Below are 23,156 nucleotides of genomic sequence, written 5' to 3' on the forward strand. Positions count from 1 at the left end.
TCACCATCAGGGCTTCCCAGGTGGTACAGTAGTAAAGAATCTGCCTGCCAGTGCAGGAGAGGCAGGTTTGATCCCTGGTCTAGGAAGATCCTCTGGAGAAGGAAATGGCAACCCACCCAAGTATTCTTGCCTGGAGAATCCCACGGATAGAGGAGGCTGGTGGGCTACAGTCCATAGAGTCGCGAAGAGTCAGACACGATTGAGCAACTGAGCACATACACCATCACCATCAAATATCGTCTACTCTTGCCCACTTCTGATTCATATTCTATTCTTCATTCAGACTGATCTGCTTCTAAAAATGTCAATCAAATCATATCACTCTATTGTTTAAAATCCATCCAAGTTAGAGTAGATGTCTCTGTTGTAGCACTCTGAACTTCACCTTAGCATTTGTCACAGCTGCAATCCATCAATTATTCTTACATTATTTAGTCTTCTCTTTTGTGTTGGACCAGAAATTTCGTACAGACAGGGCAGAGATTGTGTCTTTTCATTCACTCCTCTATCTCCAGGCCCTCACAGACTCCAGTGTATAGTAAGGGTTCAATTAATATTTTATAAGGAGAAATTAAAAATTAGCAACTTAAACTAATATGACAACTTCAGAGGTAAAGTCAGCATGTCTTAATTATGCCATGTCTATTATAAATGATGCATTTTGATTTTTTATATGTTCTATCAAATCATATTTTATCGTCCTAAGTTACTTGATGTGTTACTTGTGGTGATTATATTTTCTTTTTATTCATTTAGGCAGAGCCTTAAGCACCAGTCGGTTATAAAGAGTCAGCTGAAACACAAAGATATAATTACTAGTTTGTGTGAAGACATTCTTTTCTCCTTCCATTCTTGTTTACAGTTAGCTGAGCAGATGATACAGTCAGATGCACAGGTAAAAATATGGGCTGACAGCACTGTGAACAGTAGCTCCTTCTCCTTTGACAGTTATTACTAAATCTATGGATCGATTTACCAAAATGGGTTTTAATTTGTTTTGTTTTTGTTTTCAACCTGTGAGATTATTTGTAGCCCAATATTACTTTTCACCCAGAATGTTACATTGGACTCCTGTAACTCCTCTACTTTCATTCTCTCTACAGTCAGTCTGTCCCTGCCTTTTTAAATACTCACTGGTTGGTCAAGACATTCTCCTCAGAATCCTTTCAGTCTTTTCTACTCTTACACAGAAGTCTAATTCCTTATTGCTACTTTTATTTAAGGTTGTCTTGAAATAGCCACAGTGAACCTTTTCTTCACCAATCCATTGCAACTTGTAGAGAAGCAGTATACAGATGTGTGAATGTGTGTGTATCTGTCAGTCTTCTAAACTTGGCTTATACTTATATATATTTATATTGATTTCAAAAAATTATAGTGTTGGCATCAGTTTTATAAAACATTGTATTCTAAAAATTTGTAATATGCTTATTAGGAATTACAGTTTATTTTTCTATAACTATTATACATAGTCTGTTCTCAGACTAGCTCTTTAAAGTTTAACTCATAATAGTCCTAAATTATAGAACTAACCGTACTCATGACTTAACATTTATAACTAATAATTTCAGTGTGTTGTTATTTTTAAGTTGCTAAGTTGTATTCACCGTTTTGTGACACCATGGACTGTAGCACTCCCCATCCTTCACTGTCTCCTGGAGTTTGCTCAGCTTCATGTCCACTGAGTTGGTGATGCCATCCAACCATCTCATCCTTTGTTGTCCTCTTTTCCTCCTGCCCTCAATCTTTCCCAGTATCAGGGTCTTGTCCAATGAAGTGACTCTTTGCATCATGTGGCCAAAGTATTGGAGCTTCAGCATCAGTCCTTCCAGTGAATATTCAGGGTTGATTTCCTTTAGGGTTGAGTAGTTTTATCTCCTTGTTGTTCAATGGACTCTCAAGAGCCGTCTCCAACGCCACAGTTCAAAAGCATCACTTCTTCAGTCCTCAGGCTTCTTTATGGTCCAACTCTCACATCCATACATAACTACAGGAGAAACCATAGCTTTGACCATATGAACCTTTGTCAGCAAAGTGATGTCTTTGTTTTTTGATACACTGTCTAGGTTTGTCATAGCTTTCCTTCCAGAGAGCAAGCATCTTTTAGTTTCATGGCTTCAGTAACTGTCCACAGTGATTTAGGAACACAATAAGATAAAATCTATCACTGTTTCCCTAACTATTTGCCATGAAGTGATGGGACTAGCCAGGCTTCAGCAATACATGAACTGTGAACTTCCAGATGTTCAAGCTGGTTTTAGAAAAGGTAGAGAAACCAGAGATCAAATTGCCAACATCTGCTGGATCATTGGAAAAGCAAGAAAGTTCCAGAAAAACATCTATTTCTGCTCTATTGACTATGCCAACCCTTTGACTGTGTGGATCACAATAAACTGTGGAAAATTCTGAAAGAGATGGGAATACCAGACCACCTAACCTACCTCTTGAGAAGCCTATATGCAGGTCAGGAAGCAACAGTTAGAACTGGACGTGGAACAACCGACTGGTTCCAAATTAGGAAAGGAGTACATCGAGGCTGTATATTGTCACCCTGCTTATTTAACTTATATGCAAAGTACATCATGAGAAACGCTGGGCTGGAAGAAACACAAGCTGGAATCAAGATTACTGGGAGAAATACCAATAACCTCAGATATGCAGATGACACCACCCTTATGGCAGAAAGTGAAGAAGAACTAAAGAGTCTTTTGATGAGGGTGAAAGAGGAGAGTGAAAAAAGTTGTCTAAAGGCTCAACATTCAGAAAACTAAGATCATGGCATCCGGTCCCATCATTTCATGGCAAATAGATGGAGAAACAGTGGCTGACTTTATTTTCTTGGGCTCCAAAATCACTGCAGATGGTGACTGCAGCCATGAAATTAAAAGACGCTTACTCCTTGGAAGGAAAGTTATGACCAACCTAGACTGCATATTGAAAAGCAGAGACATTGCTTTGTCAACAAAGGTCTGTCCAGTCAAGGCTATGGTTTTTCCAATAGTCATGTATGGACATGAGAGTTGGACTATAAAGAAAGCTGAGTGCCAAAGAATTGATGCTTTTGAACTGTGGTGTTGGAGAAGACTCTTGAGAGTCCCTTGGACTGCAAGGAGATCCAACCAGTCTATCCTAAAGGAGATTAGTCCTGGGTATTCATTGGAAGGACTGATGTTGAAACTGAAATACTTTGGCCACCTGATGCAAAGAGCTGACTTTGAAAAGATCCTGATGGTGGGAAAGATTGAGGGCAGGAGGAAAAGGGGACGACAGAGGATGAGATGGTTGGATGGCATCACCGACTCAGTGGACATGAGTTTGGGTAAACTCTGGGAGTTGGTGATGGACAGGGAGGCCTGGTCTGCTGCAGTTCATGGGGTCTCAAAGAGTTGGACACGACTGAGCAATTGAACTGATGGGACTAGATGCCATGATCTTAGTTTTTTGAATGTTGAGTTTTAAGCCTGCTTTTTCACTTTCCTTTTTCACTTTCATCAAGAGGCTCTTTAGTTCCTCTTTGCCTTCTGCCATTAGAGTGCTATGAGGTTGATATCTTTCCTGGCAATCTTGACTCCAACTTGTGATTCATCCAGCCTGGCATTTCACATGGTGTACTCTGCATAGAAGTTAAATTTGGCATTTCACATGGTGTACTCTGCATAGAAGTTAAATTTTCAATGGTAAATGAGTTAAATATTTTTCCATAGGTTAACAATAACATCTCTTCCTGTCGTAGACCTGTGAATGGATACAGGAAATTCCTTTGTCCATTGCTCTTTGCCCAGCAACTGTGGGGGTGGGCATGTGAGGATTCATTCAGTTCCTAAAACTGGTCACAACTTCTAGGGCCGGGATGATCTGGAAAGAGAGACCTAGAGGAGGGTGGGAAGTTTGAAAAGGGCTTCTGAAATTGGTAAGAGGGAGTGAGGAGTAGCTTTAGGAAGAGGCAAACCCTTTCCTTCTTGCTTGTCTTCTTTTTATCTATCCTCCCCTCCCATCCCTTTTTTCCTTTTCTGTCCCCACTTCCTTCTTTTACCCTTTCTGATTCCCCTCACCTTGCTGAAAGGAGAAGGTATTTGCTTAACTATCAGTGGCAGAAAGGATGCTCCCTTCTCCTCCTTTATCCTGTACATTTATATCCTCCACTGCAGCCTCCTCTTTTCCCAGTTTCTATCTTGCTTATCTTGACTCCACAGATCCCCCAGTTAGTATTTATTCAGAGAGTAATATTAGACAGATTCCTTGGAGAGAAGTGAGGTGGAGAAAGCTGAAGCCACCGTATAGTCTATAGTGGAAGAGGAAAGAGAGCTCCTGAGGGTACCTGATCAGGATGGCTGTTTGTACATAAGGTATATAAGTTCAGTGCATATAAACTCCTTGTATATGAAAATCAGAGAATTGTAAACTTTCCTAAATGTCCAAGTAGATTTTCATGTTTTTCCTTACTTGTTTTTATTTATTTGGGTTTCATAAGAGTAACTAGCACTATTTACTGCTGTCCATTGCCTGAAATGGAGCTTTGAAAAAATCTGTATAGTTTCTCCATTCTTAAGTCTAAATTTTAAATAGCAATGCCCTCTGCTGTTTGCTATTGATATTTATTGAGGAATCAAACTTTCATTAAACTCTTCCAAGCAGTTTTTTCACCTTGTTTTTAAAAACATCAGAAGGAAACCACTAGATTTCATAGGTAATATGCTGTTTATGGAAGCATATAGATGTATGAGTTCCTGAATTACGTAGTTGAGGCTGCTATATAACAAATGATCACAAATGACTGCAAATCACGTGGCAGATTTATTCACTCGCAGTTCTAGAGGATAGATCTCTGAACAAGCAGGACCTTGTTCGCTTGCAGACTCTGTGGGAGAGTCCGCTGCATCCTCTCTCTTAGTTTCTGGCATCACTGGCATTCCTGGATTTGCATCTGTACAGCTTCAGTCTCTGCTGCCATCATCACAAGGTATTCTCTCTTTGTCCCTTCACATTATCTTCATAATAAGGACACCAGTCATGTTAGATTAAATGTACATCCTACTCCAGTATGACCTCATCTTAACTGATTACATCTGTAATGTCCCTACTTCCAAATAAAGTCACATCCTGGGGTTTTGGGCATTAGGACTTCAACCTGTCTTTTTAGGAGACACAGTTCAACCCATGACAGCTCCTATAATGGATGTTTTCTCTCTTAAGTCTTGAACATGGTTTCAAAATCAACTATTATGTATAGACTTTGTAGCAAGCTTTTTCATCACCAGTAATTTAGACAGGGAAAATTTATTTGTAAGGCTCTTAGATATAAATTTGTACTATAATTCTTATTTTTACTAATGTAATGCTTATAGAAAGTTACATTCAGAAAAACTCATTTTAAAATCTGTTGCCTATAGTTGGATTTATTGCTCACTACATTTAGACTTTATCAGTATTTTTCTTTTATCAGTACTTTAAAGAAAGGAAGAATGGCTCAATATTTTGAAACATTAAACACATAGCACACATTCAAAAATAATAACAGGATTATACAAATTGTTTTGCAGCTTGATTTTTTACTGAATCTATCTTGAGGCTTTCTGTATCCCTGAGGGTATATCTACCCAATTCCTTTTAATAGCTTTATGCCACTGTTTATGAATATACCTTGGCTTTATTTAACCATTCTCCAATTAATGGAGAATGGTTCATTTCAATTTTCACGACATAGAAAGGATACATTGCATACCTATGCTGGTATTTCAATAGAATATATTTCCAGAAGTGGAATTGCTACTGGGTCAAGGAGTTTTAATGCTCAAGCTTTTAATAATAATAATAGTAATGCAAAGAGGGTGTTATTTTATGCTCCCATAAATGTTAAAATGTTTATTACTACACTTCCATGTCAACACTGGAATATTATCAGTCTTTTAAATCTTTGCTAATCAAATAGTCACCTGTCCTCCAGCTTCAAAAGATATGTAATTAGGTTGTAATTTGGAGGTTTTCAATATTACTTATTGGAAATTTTGTAGTTTCTTTTCTACAACCTGCCTTCTCATGTCTTCTATTTGTTTTCTTTTATAGCTCATTCTTTTATGGGTTTGTAAGATCTTTTTCTTGCAGTCCGTGGAGTCACAAAAAGTCAGACATGACTTAGTGACTGAACAACAACAGAGACCTTTTTCTTTTGACCATTTACTGATCCCAATATAGCAAGGGACAGTTACGATATTAAAGTTTGTTTCACTGTCAGATCAATCAAATATCACCTCTTTTGCTGTTTTAGATTATTTTCAGTAATACAGACTAATTTTTTGAAATATCTCTATAATCATTGGGTGTGTTTTGTATTGCTTCTAACAGTAATTCAGAGAACAATTATTTTCTCATGGAAAATGTTTCCACTCTGTGTTTATTAAGAGAGATTTTTAGAAAATCCTGTCTCATATACAGTTTTAGCTAATTTCATGTTCTTTTCATATTTATTATGCTTTCTTATTTTTTTTTTTTGAAACAGGATAATGCAGACTACAGATTATTTCAGAAAACACTCAAATTGTGTCGTTTCTTTGCCAACTCCCTTTTGCACTATACTAAGGTAAAGCTTATTTTTTTTATAATGCATGAATGTGAAATCTACAATACATTGTAAGTTATCCTGTTTTTTAATTCCTGCCAGAAACAATCTCTTGAAGTTATTTTGTCGAGTATATTTTGTAGGGTTTTTGGTTTAATATTGTTTCTTAAATATTGAGCATCTGTTATATCGTTTAGGTTGCTACCATCATATTGTTACTAGTTTTATTCAATTTTCTGAAAAATTTATTTTTAAGTGTAAACAATTATTTCTAGAGGCACAGATCAGTTGTTTTTTTTTTTTTTAAAGATAATTCAGTTTATCTTTACTATTGATAAATTATTTCTAAAGTAGGTTGTTAAAGTTTAAATGTTAAAGTTTAAATATTAAAGTTTAAATGTTCAAGCTGTATAATAATTTTAAGACCTGTGTGTTTTGGAGTTGTCAGGGTAGCATAGTGATAGTTGAAGATATATGAACAGAATAGGTAAGTTGTCAAGGAAGATTATTTAGAGAGAAGAGCAGGGGATACTTAACAGCAGCCAGTGAAAGAAATAGCATTAATGTTAGTAATTTAAAAACTATTGTTCATGTTGAATTTGTTTTTACCCTTGTCTTCCTCCTTTTTTGACAAAAAGAGAAGGATCTTCAGTGACTGTTTATTAGTCAAAATTCCATGACAGATACACTGACTTCTGACACACTTGCCACCCTGGTTAGTGTGCTGAGTTTGTCCTCTGGGCCACAACCACTTACCGTGATTGATTGCTCTGACACTGGGTTCCCTGCAGTTTGCAGTGTATGTATTTCAGTGGCAGGGGTTCATGACAGGGAGGTCCTAGCTCCAGTGGTACTTTTGGGTAGTTACCCATCTGATATTTGCTGATATGGAGGAGGTAAAATGTGCCTAATTATACTGAAGAAGCTAAAAGTTGATCAGTTCTATGAAGACCTAGAAGATGTCCTAGAACTAACACACAAAAAAAGATGTCCTCTTCATTGTAAGGGATTGGAATGCTAAAGTAGAAAGTTAAGAGATACTTTGGGTAACAGGCAAGTTTGGCCTTGGAGTGCAAGTGAAGCAGGGCAAAGGCTAACAGAATTATGCCAAGAGAATGCACTGGTCATAGCAAACACTCTTTTTCAACAGCACAAGAGGCAACTTTACACACGGACATCACCAAATGACCAAGACCGAAATTTGATTGAAAACGTTCTTTGTAGCCAAAGATGGAGAAGCTGGATACAGTCAGCAAAAACAAGACCTGGAGCTGCCTGTGGCTCAGATCACCAGCTCCTCGTAGCAAAATTCAGGCTTAAACTAAAGAAAGTGGGGGAAACCACTGGGCCAGTCAGGGATGACTTAAATCAAATCCCCTATGAATATACAGTGGAGGTGACAAATAGATTCAGGGGATCAGATCTAGTAAAAAGAGTGCCTGAAGAACTATGGACAGAAGTCCGTAATATTATACAGGAGGCAGCGAACAAAACCATCCCAAAGAAAAAACAATGCAAGAAGGCAATATGTTTGTCTAAGGATGCTTTCAAATAGCTGAGGAAAGAAGAGAAGCAAAAAGCAAAGGTGAAAGGGAAAGGTACACCCATCTAACTGTAGAATTCTGGAAAATAGCAAGGGGAGACCTGAAGGCCTTCTTCAACGGACAGTGCAAAGAAGTAGAGGGAAACAGCAGAAAGGTTAAGACTAGAGATCTCTTCAAGAAAATTGGAAATACCAAAGGAACATGTTGTCCAAAGATGGGCACAATAAAGGATGGAAACGATAAAGACCTATTAGAAGCAGAAGAGATCAAGAAGAGACTGAAAGAATACACAGTAGAACTGTACAGAAAAGACCTTAATGACCTGGATAACCATGACAGTGTAGTCTCTTACTCAGAGCCAGACATTCTGGAGTGTAAAGTCAAGTGGGCCGTAGGAAGCACTGCTGCCATTAAAGCTAGTAGAAAGATGGAATTCCAGCAGAGCTATTTAAAATCCTAAAAGATGATGCTATTAAAGTGCTGCACTCAGTATGTCAGCAGATTTGAAAAACCCAGCAGTGGCCACAGGACTGGAAAAGGTCAGTTCTCATCTCAATTCCCAAGAAGGGCAGAAGTAAAGAATGTTCAAACCACTGGACAATTGCACTCATCTCCCATGCTAGTAAGGTTATGCTCAAAATCCTCCAAGCTAGGCTTCGATGTTATATGAACCGAGAACTTCCAGATGTTCAGGCTGGGTTTAGAAAAGGCAGAGGAATCAGAGATCAAATTGCCAACATTTGCTGAATCATAGAGAAAGCAAGGGAATTCCAGAGAAACATCTACCTCTGTTTCATTGACTACATTAAAGCCTTTGACTGTGGATCATAACAAACTAGAAAACTCTTAAAGAGATGGGAATACCAGACCATTTTACCTGTCTCCTGAGAAACCTTTTTGTGGGTCAAAAAGCAACAGTTAGAACCTTGTATGGAACAACTGACTGGTTCAGTATTGAGAAAGGAGTACGACAGTGCTGTTTATTGTCACCCTGTTTGTTTAACTTATGTGCAGAGCACATCATGTGAAATGCTGGGTGGGATGAGTTACAAGCTGGAATCAAGCTTGCTGGGAGAGATAGCAACAACCTCACCTTTGCAGATGGTACCATTCTAATGGCAGAAAGCAAAGAGGAACTAAAGAGCCTCTCGATGCCAGTGAAGGAGGGGAATGAAAAAGCCAGCTTAAAACTGAATATTAAAAAAACTAAGATCATGTCATCTGGCCCCATCACTTCATGGCAAATAGAAGGGGAAAAGGTGGAAGCAGTGACATATTTCCTTTTCTTGGGCTCTAAAATCACTGTGGATGGTGACTGCAGGCATGAAATTAGAAGACGATGGCTTCTTGGCAGAAAAGCTATGACAAACCTACACAGTGTGTTAAAAGCAAAGATAACATTTTGCTGACAAAGGTCCATATAGTCAAACCTATGGTCTTTGCAAAGAGGCAGAGCCAAACCAAAAACAACACCCAGTTACTTTGCCAACAAAGGTCCGTCTAGTCAAGGCTATGGTTTTTCCAGTAGTCACGTATGGATGTGAGAGTTGGACTCTAAAGAAAGCTGAGTGCTGAAGAATTGATGCTTTTGAACTGTGGTGTTGGAGAAGACTCTTGAGAGTCCCTTGGACTGCAAGGAGATCCAACCAGTCCATCCTAAAGGAAATCAGTCCTGAGTGTTCATTGGAAGGAATGATGTTGAAACTGAAACTCCAATTCTTTGGCCACCTGATGTGAAGAACTGACTCATTTGAAAAGACCCTGATGGTGGGAAAGATTTAAGGTGGGAGAAGAAGGGGAGGATGATATGGTTGGATGGCATCACTGACTCAATGAACATGAGTTTGGGTAAACTCTGGGAGTTGGTGATGGACAGGGAGGCCTGGTGTGCTGCCATCCGTGGGGTCGCAGAGTCGGACACGACTGAGCAACAGAACTGAACTGATGGTCTTTCCAGTAGTCATGTACAGATGTGAGAGCTGGACAATAAAGAAGGCAGAATGCCGAAGAATTGATGCTTTCGAATTGTGGCGCTGGAGAAGATTCTTGAAAGTTCCTTGGAAAGCAAGGAGACCAAACTTAAAGGAAATCAACCCTGAATATTCACTGGAAGTACTGATGCAGCTTCACGCTGAGGCTCCAATACTTTGGCCACCTGATGCAAACAGCTGACTCATTGGAAAATACATTGATGCTGGGAAGGATTAAAGGCAGAAGGAGAAGAGGGCAACAGAGGATGAGATTGGTGGCATCACCAATTCAATGGACATGATCTTTGGTAAACTCTGGGAAGTGGTGTGGGACAGGGAAGCCTGGTGTGCTGCAGTTGATGGGGTCACGAAGAGTTGGACGTGACTTGGGAACTGAACAACAACAACATACCCTTTTAAAATTAGTTCTTTTCTTACAGGGGAAGTTTTAAAATAATTATCAGTTTGTTTTCTATATCCTATGATAACAATTAAAATTATTTCTTTGACATTCTAAGATATAGCATAGTCATAATGGATAAAGCTGTCAGAGCTGTACTTGAATCCCAACCTTACTCTTTTTTTGCCATGTGACTCAGTTTATTTGATAGTTAGCTTCAGCCTTTCTAGTCTATAAAATCGGGACAATAATGTCATTCAGTTCAGTTCAGTCCAGTTCACTCAGTCGTGTCCGACTCTTTGTGACTTCATGAATTGCAGCACGCCAGGCCTCCCTGTCCATCACCATCTCCCGGAGTTCACTCAAACTCACGTCCATCGAGTTGGTGATGCCATCCAGCCATCTCATCCTCTGTCGTCCCCTTCTCCTCCTGCCCCCAATCCCTCCCAGCATCAGAGTCTTTTCCAATGAGTCAACTCTTCACATGAGGTTGCCAAAGTACTAGAGTTTCAGCTTTAGCATCATTCCTTCCAAAGAACACCCAGGGCTGATCTCCTTTAGAATGGACTGGTTGGATCTCCTTGCAGTTCAAGGGACTCTCAAGAGTCTTCTCCAACACCACAGTTCAAAAGAATATGTCATTATATTTTTTGAAAAGTGAAAGTCTCTCAGTTGTGTCTGACTCTTTGTGACCCCATGGGCTGTAACCCACCAGGCTCCTTTATCCATGGAATTTCCCAGGCAAGAGTACTGGAGCAGGTTGCCATTTTTTTCTCCAGGGGATCTTCCTGACCTAGGGATTGAACCCAGGTCTCCTACATTGCAGGCAGATTCTTTATTGTCTGTGCCACCAGAGAACCCCCAAAGGGTTAGTTGGTCAGTCATGTCTGACAGTTTGTGCCCCAGGGACTGTAGCCCACCAGGCTCCTCTGTCCATGGAATTCTCCAGGCAAAAATACTGGAGTGGGTAGCCATTCCCTTTTCTAGGGGATCTTCCCGACCCAGGAATTGAATTTGGGTCTCCTTTATTGCAGGCAGATTCTTCACTGTCTTAGAGAACTAAAGTAATGTTTGTAAAGTCATTACATATCTACTGAGCACTTGGACATGTTCATTAAATGATAGCTACTAATTGTGGTTGTGTTGATTGTTAACAGTAAAGAATTTTAGGTGCTTAGCCTCATTCTCCTTTTTATTTTCATGCAAGAAAAGTTGTTTTCCCTATGTAGCACATGTAGGATTTTATTTTATTTTGCATGCTTCTGATGAAAAAATATATATATTAGCAAAGCATATTGTGTACAAGGAAGTGAGGAGAGTTGCTTTATTTTTAGGAGTTTCTTCCTTTCCTCTCTGATTCTTGCTGTACGTTGCACCAGCTTTATCTTCAGATATACAGGTAAGAAGAATGCTGTATGACCATTAACATGTAATAGAGCCATTTGAGCCATGCAGCCCTTTAGTGTATGTCATTTAGAAATCAAGTATCACGTGTCATTTAGAAATCAAGTATCAATGTATGGCAAACACCACTACAATATTGTTAAGTAATTAGCCTTCAATTAAAAAAAAAGCAAGTATCAGTAATTTTTCTTAATGTTTTAGTGTATTTTTATATGCTTGCTTAAAAGTAATTAATGGAGATGGAAGCTTTTCAAGAATAGATTCCATATGAGTTTTATTTATGTTTATATTCTAACTAGTATTTTATACCCAAGTGATGAATAATTGGTCTGATAATAAATACCAGATGCAAAAAAAGAGGTTATGTTTACATGTATGTATTTTGTATCAGCATACTGTTTTTTATCTTAATTTTTATTTTACTTCTATGAGATTTAAGTCAAGTAGTACTTGACTCCATCTTGGAAAAAAAACGAGTTACAGAAAGTGCATCATAATTTAGATAAGGGCCGAATGACATCTAAAATTGATGGTAACCTCAGAAGAACCCTTGATTTGACACTAAAGGACTCTCAGCTAATTCATCAGCAATCCTCTTATGTTTCCTTAATCCATTTAGTCTCCTAGACAGCTTTTCATATCTCTTCTTCTTCAAACATCTTAAATGTCCAGTACCATCTCCCCAGTTCTGGTTGTCAGTGTCGTCCCTCTGTGTCACTTAGAAAGATGGAAGCAATATAAAGAGAACTTCCACATTCTTCTTCTGACACATCTATTATTCTGCCTGTATCTCGGCCCACGTATTTCCTTGTTCCCAAGAGTGAACTGACTGTGCGCCTGAGGCCAGCCACTATTTCTGCATTGGATTTCACCCTCTCACATGCTCAGGGACCTCACTATCACAGTTGTTCCTTTTCCTTCTTAGGTCATCAGTCCTCCCTGCCTTCTGGATCATTCTCATGAGTATACAGCATGCTGTTCCTCCCATCTTAAGAATAACATAAAGCAGTCTCAGCTCTGCATCCTCCTGCGAATAAGCACCTTCCCCTTATTCTACATTTGTTACAATAAGACTCCTAAAAACAGTTGTCTATACCACTGTCTTTTTTGAAGCTATTCCAATCAAACTTTCCATTCTAACACTTCACCAGAACAGCTCTTGTTAAGGTCATCAGTGACCTCCATGTTGCTATGTCTAATGGACAATTTTAGGCCTCGTCTTATGTAATCTCTCAGCAGTGCATAACCCTATCGTTTAGACTCTATTCTGTCGGCTTCCATGCCACCTCCCTTCTCAGCAGGTTCCTCCTCGTCTTTCCAGCTACTTCAAGTTGGATGTGCCCCAGCACTGAGTCTTCAGGCTCTTCTCTCTTCTCTGTAGTCATTTAGTCTCAAGACTTTAAATCTATATCTCTTCCCTTTAATGTCTAACCATCAATTAGGACTGATTCCAACCCCTATCTTCTGACCCTCCTCACCACCCCCCACCAGGCTTCCTCATTTCAGTTTAAGTAATAACTTGGTTTTGCAAATTGACCAAGCCAAAAAACCTTGCTGTCATCTTTGATGTTTCTCTGCTCTCTTATGCCTCATCTAGTCTGTATTCTAGAGGCGAGTTCTGTCCGTATAACCTTCAGAATAAATATGTATACATGCAGTATATAGAAAAGGGTTTTCTATTTCATAGTTAATGTTCCCATTTAGTTTAGTTTATATTTTCCAATTTCTCTGTCTCCGTTTTTCTTTTTTGATGTTCTTATTCAAGCCTTTATCAAGTGTAGTAAAAAAGCTTTTGTAATACATATATATAGTGTGTATAATATATATATTTTAGAAAACTTACGAAGTTTTGCCTAACTAAAAAGTTGATGACATTTTGTTTCCACTTGTTTGATTTAGTATGAATAGAATGCTAGATTTCTAATATTAAAAAATGGATATGCAACAAGCAACACAGTTTTACTGTATAGCACAGGGAACTAGAGTCAATATCTTGTAATAACCTATAATGGAAAATAGCCTGAAAAATAATATATGTGTATATATATGTGTATAACTGAATCGCCTGCTGTGTACCTGAAACATTATAAGTTGAGTGTACTTCAGTAAAATACATAAAAGTGAAAGTGAAGTTGCTCAGTCATGTCCGACTCTTTGCGATCCCATGGACTGTAGCCTACCAGGCTCCTCCATCCGTGGGATTTTCCAGGCAAGAGTGCTGGAGTGGGGTGCCATTTCCTTCTCCAAATGTCAAGTGTTTATCTTGAGGACTTCCTTTTAAATGCTGTCATCCCCAGGGTATTTGCATTTTCTGTCAAGTTTGCCATAGTTAAAATTAACACTGCAAAATATACTGACTATGTATCTCATTTCACATAAGTTTTGATGAAGCTTAGTTTAAACTGCAGTTACTGAGACATTTTCTCTGAAAGTCTTTGAATCTTCCTTCAGTGTTAGTATAGTTTGTTCTTGTAAAGCTCTTGCTTCCAGGCATTAATTCATTGTCAGTTTATCCTTCTACCTATTTGAAAACAACTTTCAATAGAAGTAATTAATCCAGAATTTATCAGAAGTATCTTTATTATATATATTTTTACTAGTTATTTGGTTCATATTTTTATAACTTTTTTTGAGAATATCATTGTCAATGTATTAAAATGCATCAAAATAATACTAACATTTTCTCTAAGATTATAAACTTTTAGTTTTGTAGAATTATAGCCATGTAATTCAGAGGTTCTTCAAACAATTTTGGTATCAATTCAGTACTCTGAGTTTTGTTTTATAAAACACATGCTACTTAATTTTTAAATATATTTTCACTTCTAGAAGACCATCATTTTGCCGTACTTAGCCTCTGGCCAAAATTAGAAGGTAGCTATTAAGTGAATGCAGAGAAGGCAATGGCATCCCACTCCAGTACTCTTGCCTAGAAAATCCCATGGACAGAGGAGCCTGGTAGGCTGTGGTCCATGGGGTCGCTAAGAATCAGACATGACTGAGTGACTTCACTTTCACTTTTCACTTTCATGCATTGGAGAAGGAAATAGCAACCCACTCCAGTGTTCTTGCCTGGAGAATCCCAGGGATGGGGGAGCCTGGTGGGCTGCCGTCTATGGGGTCATACAGAGTCAGACACGACTGAAGAGACTTAGCGGCAGCAGCAGCATTAAGTGAATGAGTTTTTTCCCTTCTTTCCAGTAAGTTTCCTCCAAGCCTGTATGCTGCAGGGATTTCTAAAGCACAGCAGGAGGAAATAGCCAGTACTTTCCTGGTTACACTGAGTCCACTCATCAGTCAGCTTCTCACATTCCAGCCTTTTGTGGATGTGGTTTTGGACAGTAAATTAGGTAAGCTTCAAAACACATTTAATGTTAAAACATCTCTTATTAATTACAATGTGTTAGACACATGGTAATTTTCCCTTACATAGTCATCCTTTTTTTAAGTTTTAAAATTTTTCTTTAAAGTTTCTTCTACTTGCTTTTCTTGGAGTATATTTCTAACTTTAAAAAAAAATTATAATTTTTTAATATAGCAATCAAAGTTATATAAAAATAGAGTATGCTTTTACCAATTTGCTATAACTTAATTAATGTGTTTTTACCACGTGAAGAGCTGCCTTGTGAACTACAGCTTCCCCAGTGTCTGCTGCTGGTTGTCATTATGGATGAGCTGTCCTCTCGGCCTGAGGATGTGCAGGCCCTGTGGTGCACAGAGAGCCAAGTCTCAGAGGCTACAGCCAGGTAACAGACATGGTTTTGTTTATCTCCCATCATATTACGATGGTTTAGAATGCACTGTTGTTTGCAATGACCTCAAAATTAAATTCTTTGTTGTATCACATATTCTAATTAATAGTTACTATGTAGACCTCATACACATTGCTACTTAATAAAAATATAAAATACACAAATCTGACAGGTGCTGAAAATATTTTAATTTTGTTCACTCTTTTAAAAGGTATTGCCTAATAGTGTTATAAACATTGAATGTAGTAGAGATGTAGCTGATAACATTTAAAGATGAGCTCTGATAAATAGAATGCTTAGACACTATAAGGTATCCCCTGGGAAATCTCCCTTGTGTTCATTCTTCTTGCCAATATCAGGCTCTAGTTCCTACACCCTGGCTGTTGCTGTGTTCTAGTTTTTTATCCTTTCCTTTAGTGGCATCCTATGTACCACTGTCAGGTTAGTCTTCCTAACCCCCAGCTTTGTGAGCTTGCAATTCTCCTGCTCAGTAACTGAAGCATAATGTCCCATGTCCTCAGCTTTGCGTTTAAAACCTGCTGTTGTCGTCATTAACTTTTGCTCCTTATCCTGTCTCTCTTTCTACACATATACCTTGCTTCTGTCAGACTGGTGATTCCTGTCTGCCTTTTACTCAGGCTTTCTCATCTTTACCTATTATATTTTGCTTATTTTTAATTTATTTTTAAACCCTCTATGAAGAATTCTTAAACCATTTCAATCTTAAAATGACCCCTCTCTGTCTGTATAATAGGGCCTATTTTTCATTTTATATATGATACCTAGTTTAGCTATTTAAGTTTCAGATTCCTTGATGAATTTTGTCTCAGACTTTGTATAGTTCTGTATTTTGTTAATCACTTGGTAAATGATAAAAGATGTATAGGAAAATTCTCCTTTAAGGGATTTCTCTAACTGTATTTTATTTTTATGGATACATGGATGCATATTCACATATATTGGAAACTGTTACTGATATATACATCTTGAGACATTTGGCTTTGCTAAAATACCAGTGTTACTACACCCACTAATTGTTAAATGTTAATAACGTTGGGTTCAATGTTCTCAATTTCCCTGCAGGGTGTCTCTACTCAAAGCCATTTTCTCCAGTTTTGAGCAGTGTTCTGGTGAACTCTCTCTTCCTGTTCATTTACAGGGAGTAAAGAGTAAAGGGCAAGCCGAGGTTGCTGTCACCTTGTATCAGCATGTTTGCATTCATCTGTGTACATTTATTGCTTCCCTTCATCCCTCACTGTTCCCTGAACTGGTATGTTTGTCACTTGCAGGGCTAAGCTGAGATTACTTTTGCTTTCTTTTCATTGAGACTGTGAATCAGATATAGAAGAAAGTGTGGGGATAATAACTGTGTATGTATTTATTTACATGGGGTATCGTTGGGTTAGGAGCCTGGCAGGCTGTAGTCCGTAGGGTCATATAGAATCGGACGTGACTGAAGCGACTTAGCACAGCACAGCACGTAGTTGTTTACGGGCTTCCCAGGTGGTGCCCACGGTAAAGAACCTGCCTGCCAGTGCGGGAGAGGCAAGAGATGAGGTTCAATCTCTGGGTCAGGAAGATCCCCTGGAGACAGGAATGGCAACCTGCTCCAGTATTCTTGCCTGGAAAATTCCGTGGACAGAGGAGCCTGGTGAGCTACTGTCCATGGGATCACAAAGAGTTGAACATGACTGGGCACTACTACTTGATTTACAACATTTGGTTAGTTCTGCTGTACAATGCAGTGAATCAGCTATATGTATGCATATATCCCCTCCCTCTATTAACTCCGCCGCCACCCCATCCTCGCCATCTAGGTCACCACAGAGCACTGACGAGTTCCCATCACTACAGCAGGTTCCCACTAGCAGTTTTACATGGCAGTGCACATCCGCCAATCCCAGTCTCCCTATTCATCCACCCACCTCCACCCCGACTGCCCTCCCTGAGTATAGTTCTGTACATCTGCATCTCTGTTCCTGCCCTGCAAATAGATTCATCTTACTGTTTTTCTAGATTCCACATATATGTGATGATATTTGATTTTTTTTTTTTTCTGACTTACTTCACTCTGTATGGCAGACTCTAGGCCCACCCATGTCTCCACAAATGACCCATATTATCTTATCCATATGTATCTATATCCCTGTCATCTTTGTCCATTCATCTGTTCATGGACATTTAGGTTGCTTCCATGTCCTTGCTATTGTAAATAGTGCTGTAATAAATGTTGGGGTGCATGTGTCTTCAAAAAATAGAAAACCTAAAGAGAATTCTCTAAAGAAGACACACACATGGGCAAGAAACACATGAAAGGATGTTCAGCATCACTAATTATTAGAGAAATGCAGATCAAAACTACAGTGAGGTATCCCCTCACACCAATCAGAATGGCAATAATCAAAAAAAATATACAAACAATAAATGCTGCAGAGGGTGTGGGGGAAAGGGAACTCGCTTGCACTGTTGATGGAGATGTAAATTGATACAGCCACTATAGAGGTTCCTTAAAAACTAAAAATAGAACTACCATATGACTCAGAAATGTGTATTTATTTTTGACTGTCATTCTCTCAGCTTGCACATTTTATGTTTTAATTCAGTTGGGTCTTAGGAAATGGTAATTTTAAGAGTCCTGTAGAATGCAGATGTAATCTTTAGCTAAAATACTTCAGAAAACATTTGGGGTGGAAAGGTATGCAAAGACAGTGTAAGAAGAAGAAAAATGGGTCTATGATTTCACCTAATTCAGTTTCTTAAAAAGAAACAGAGAATAGCAGAATGTAGTACCAAGTCTCCTACAGATCCTAGGCTTAATGTGTTTGCTTTTTTAAAACTAGAATTGTTTTGGTTTTTAAAAAAATTTTGGCTGCACCATGCAGCACACAGGACCTTAATTCCCCAACCAGAGATCGAACCCATAACCCCTACAGTGGAAGCATGGGTTTTTAACCACTGGACCACCAGGGAAGTCCCTTTTTACTGGAATTGGATTAGAAAAGACACTGATAAAATTCTAGGAAAAAAATTCTTAAAATTTATTTAAAAATCAGTATCATTTATGATATTATAAATGGGTAATATTCAGCACATATTAAATATTGTCTTTGAATAGGTTAAGACAGAAACGGAAGTATAGGCATGTGTATTATATATATTGTTTTAGAGACTTCAGCCTACATAGAGGATTTTTGTGGAGCCTAGTGACTGAGTTATCACATTGACAATCACTTTACATCTCCGTAGCCCAGTCCAATGCTGAACATGTAGGTACTCAATAAATGTTGAGGGGATGGCAACGTGGATTCTTTCAGACACTAGAAAGTAGAACTTTCTTATTGAGGATCTGTTGGGTTTTTTTGGATTGTGATAGTATTTTGTTGTTTTGAGAAATGTTATATTAATGATAATTTATCATAAAAATTTGTTTTTCATTAGGACACTGCTCTGTTGAATGCTGTTCTTAGTGCTAATATGATCACCTCTTTGCTGGCTATGGACGCATGGTGCTTCCTTGCTCGGTACAACATGCTTTTTAAAATTTAGGGGTTGATTTACTGTAGTGATTGATAGTAAATGACTTTATACTTGTAAGTTTATAGAAAATTAAATCTTGATAATCCCATAACAGCCCCCCAAAATGATTTGATTTCACATCACAGCACTGAATTAGGTACTGAGTTCCCTCTTTCCTTTCTTTGGCTCAGATCAATAGAACCTATAGCTTAGGTCGTTTTGTATGTTGTGATATTCCTTTGCCATGGAAATAACTGCAGTTTAGAATATTTAGTGCTTTATGGTAGTTCATCTTGCTTTTCTGAATAATTGTATAAATAATTGTATGAAGATTGCCTTCTGTTTCTATCACAGATATGGGACTGCTGAACTCTGTGCTCATCATGTGACCATAATGGCCCATCTGGTAAGTAGAATTATAAAGCCTAAAACATTCAACTTCCCATGCATTTCCTTTGGGGATATGATAATCTTAAAGAATGTGAATATCAAAAGGAGAAATAGCATGTTAGCTAAATGATTTTGATAGTAAATTAGTTTCTTTGCTCAGCATTAATGCTGATGCTGGGCTTCCGTGGTAGCTCAGACGGTAGAGAATCAGCTTGCAATGCAGGAGACCCAGTTTCAGTCCCTGGGTTGGGAAGATCTTCTGGAGAAGAGAAAGGCGACCCACTCCAGTATTCTTGCCTGGAGAATTCCATGGACAGAGGAGCCTGGCAGGCTGCAGTCCATGGGGTCGCAAAGAGTCAGAGACGACCAAGTGACTTCACACTTTCACTTTCAATGTTGATGCTATTGAGAAAGACATATTAGAAAGATCGTTTCACTGGGGAAATTGTCTCATTTTCAAAATTTTATGGAGTTTCATTGATCTGGGGAAGAAAAATTAGGTTGTTTGAGGATAAATGTAAAATTGAATACAAAGTAGAGAATAGGAGTTAGCCTTAATGTGAATGACCCAGAGTTGTTCTTACTCTCGCCTCCTTCCTCCCTCTCCCGAGCCCCTCTTTCCTGCCCCAGCCCCGTCTCTAATATGACTTAGACATTCTGACTCTTGATTTTGATGTATCTCTTTCTGAGAAGGACTAAATGTGATAGTAATTGATGCCTTTTGGGTAAAGAAGTAATGTGAATAGATACAAAGAGAAAATTAATGATGACACATGTTAATCTTTTCAGTGTTAATCTTCTTTTGCTTTTAAATCTCAACATGTTTATGTTCCATATAAGATGGGCATGACTGGTTTGTTTTGTTTTTAGTCTCTGGATTTTGATAAGATTTTATGTGGGCCGTGTGTGTTTTGTTTTTTGATTCATATATTTCTTGGTTTACCCTGTAAGGATATTGTAGACTAGATTCACTGAGGTGCATGATAACCAGGCAGCTGACATCTATGTCTGCATGGCTAATGGTCTGGAGTGCTTACCCAATTTTTTTTCTAAATCCTCATCACATCTTGCACAAAACTGACTTTTATGTTATTTGTATCATAACTACTTTAAATAAAAGCTCTCCTAGCACATTATGATAGGAATTTTAAATTCTTTTAATGACGCTTCCATCTTACAGTTATATTCACCTCTGCGCTTTTGTGATTAGACTTAAAAAAATTTCACAAGTTATCTTTCAGTAGGGGGATTAACATATCAAGTTATAATCAAAATGGTAATTAGAAATTCAAAAGTATTGTTTTTAAATATATCACAATTGTTTCCATATTACAAAAGTAATCTAGGTTCATGGAAGAGAAAAAATTAGAGGAAAGTGCCAAATCAAAAATTAAAATTCCATGTTATTTTCCAGAAAGAGCTGTTGTTAATATTTTGGCATATAAAAGTTTGTAAAAGCTATGATTTTAAGTCTTTGATCTCTGCTCTCTCTCCTGTCTTTTCCCAGATAAAATCTTGCCCTGGAGAATGTTATCAGCTCACCAACCTATCAATACTATTGAGGCGTCTCTTCTTCTTCATGGCCCCACGCCAACAGGCAAGGATATCTTTGTCACTGTTTTTGAGCAGCTGCTGAGAATTGGATTCAGATACTTTTGAAGGCTTTTTCACTCCCATTTATTCTGCATGTAAATGTTAACATCTGAATGTAAATTTTTAATGTATTGATTACATTGCTTATTGCTTTTAGGTGGATTTAGATTTTGATGTTAAAGAAAAGCCAAAGCTATACAGGAGTTAAAGTGATAAAAACAGATCTTATTCAGAGCTGTTGCAATAGGAGAGAAGAGATTTCAGTGTAGAACTGGGCTCAGTTCTGAATACAGCATAGACTAGTGTGAATCTAGGGTCAAGAAGCAGGGTAGGAGTCTTGTGGATAAAAATTCCTAAAAGGAAACATCAGAGGTAAGGGGGTCATCCTGGCTTGACCAGATTCTTGCTGAACACAGACCAGGATGATCAGATACTAAGGTTGAGGGATTCTTTCTAAATTTAGTTATGATTCTTGCTAAAATTGGATAATGCAAGACCCAGAAAAGATGGATACAAGCCCAGGGTCAAAGTCTTCTCAAGAAGAGAGCTAAGAAGAGCTTGACTTAAGATTGGTCAAGGAGAGAGTCCTTGTCAGTGTCTTTACTGCAAGTTACAGATAATCATTCTAACTCTGTCTTCTGAGAGAACAAGATGGCGGAGGAGTAGGTGGAGGTTGAGTACATCTAACTCTGTCTTCTTTCTTCTTATTTCTCATACATTTAAGATACTTGGAATGAAATGGTTCTGTATCCCCTGTCCCTTTAACTTATTTTGAAGAGCTAGAATATTACTTATGCTCTAAATGAAAATGATATCTTTATCTTTTTCAAAGTAAACAAGTTGAACTTTCTGGGGAAAATTGGAAGTATGATGAGCCCTAGTTGTTTGCCATTGTGAGGAAGACAAGCTCTGTGTGACAGAGGAGATTTTCCAGTTACAGGAACCTTGGTAGCCTGGTATAGTCCCTTGGATTAGTCACTTTGGAGCTCTTACGAACTTTTTATAAAATACAGGTCCTGGAACCTGTTCCAGGACCTAAGCCTGTGAATAGAATGGGTATGGAGTGGTGGCTGTTGGGTGAGGCTCAGTAACTTGTTTTTGTTCTTATTAAATTCCTACATGATTCTGACATGGATATAAGCTGGGGAAACACTAGGTTAGTGAAGTGGGTTGGTGTGAATCCTGGCTTAATATGACCTTGGGCAAGTCATTGTTTCTGAAACTATTTGCCTGCCTACAAAGTGACAGAAATGTGTAACTATTTTGGAAAACTTCATAAGGATTTAGAGATAATATATGTGAAATACTTAGCATAGTGCTGAGTTTAGAGGGTACTCAGTAAAGGCTGAGTTATTTCTGACCAGAGTATTTACCCCAAGTCCATGCCTGCTTTCCTGCCAAGAGAGGATGGCAGGGTAGCGAGGAGCCACACTGACCTTCTGGCCCTCTTCCTTAGGTGTCTCCAAGGCAGAAAAGCACAGCAGGCCCACCTCATCGCCCTCCAGAAAACATGTTAGGGTTGCTGTTCATGCCTCTAAAACTCCTGAAGAGTTGTCTGCTCCAAGTGCAATTTTAATACCTTCCACTCCCCTATCAAAGGTCATACTCTTGGTTCCTGGTATATGGTTCTTCCTAGAAGCCCTGTTTAACTGGCAGGCCCTTCCTGAAGAAGTGGGATTTGGAAGAGATCCTCGATTTTCTCACTTTATAGGAATAAAATTCTTTTCCCAGAGTTGAGAAATTTTAACTTTTAGGATAATACAACTCTGAATGAATTAGCCCCAAGTGAGTTCTAGCAGATTTGTTATAACAAACTCTAGTGTATGTTTAGAGATCTCTTATATACTTCTCAGTTTATTCTGAAATTTACTAATTCCAACTATCAGATATGAAGTTATGGATAAATGAGGGGTTACTTGTAACATTTTCCTTCATTTATCAAATACTGATTTTTCCTGCTGTGTTCAAGTTACTGTATAACACTTAAAATTAAGGGAGAAACCTGAATTTGAATTCCTGTTCTGAGAGCGC

At 38.3% G+C, this 23,156-nt stretch overlaps 1 protein-coding gene across 4 annotated transcripts in view; it reads left to right on the top strand.

Moving 5' to 3' along the window:
- Nucleotides 1-23,156, top strand: part of FIRRM (FIGNL1 interacting regulator of recombination and mitosis) — a 50,854-nt gene that overhangs the window by 14,681 nt on the left and 13,017 nt on the right. For 3 of the 4 annotated variants that reach the window (XM_070768124.1, XM_070768126.1, XM_070768125.1), the window contains exons 8-16: nucleotides 757-895; nucleotides 6,497-6,577; nucleotides 11,805-11,869; nucleotides 15,076-15,224; nucleotides 15,491-15,620; nucleotides 16,710-16,896; nucleotides 19,065-19,147; nucleotides 19,497-19,548; nucleotides 21,040-21,129. In XM_070768124.1, coding sequence (XP_070624225.1) covers nucleotides 757-895; nucleotides 6,497-6,577; nucleotides 11,805-11,869; nucleotides 15,076-15,224; nucleotides 15,491-15,620; nucleotides 16,710-16,896; nucleotides 19,065-19,147; nucleotides 19,497-19,548; nucleotides 21,040-21,129 — 976 coding nt within the window. Of the gene's footprint in view, nucleotides 1-756; nucleotides 896-6,496; nucleotides 6,578-11,804; nucleotides 11,870-15,075; nucleotides 15,225-15,490; nucleotides 15,621-16,709; nucleotides 16,897-19,064; nucleotides 19,148-19,496; nucleotides 19,549-21,039; nucleotides 21,130-23,156 lie in introns of those variants that run through there. The other variant, XM_070768127.1, reaches the window with a different exon arrangement.

This window comes from Bos indicus, chromosome 16 (genome assembly GCF_029378745.1).
Source record: "Bos indicus isolate NIAB-ARS_2022 breed Sahiwal x Tharparkar chromosome 16, NIAB-ARS_B.indTharparkar_mat_pri_1.0, whole genome shotgun sequence".
Classification (NCBI taxonomy): Eukaryota; Metazoa; Chordata; class Mammalia; order Artiodactyla; family Bovidae; genus Bos; species Bos indicus.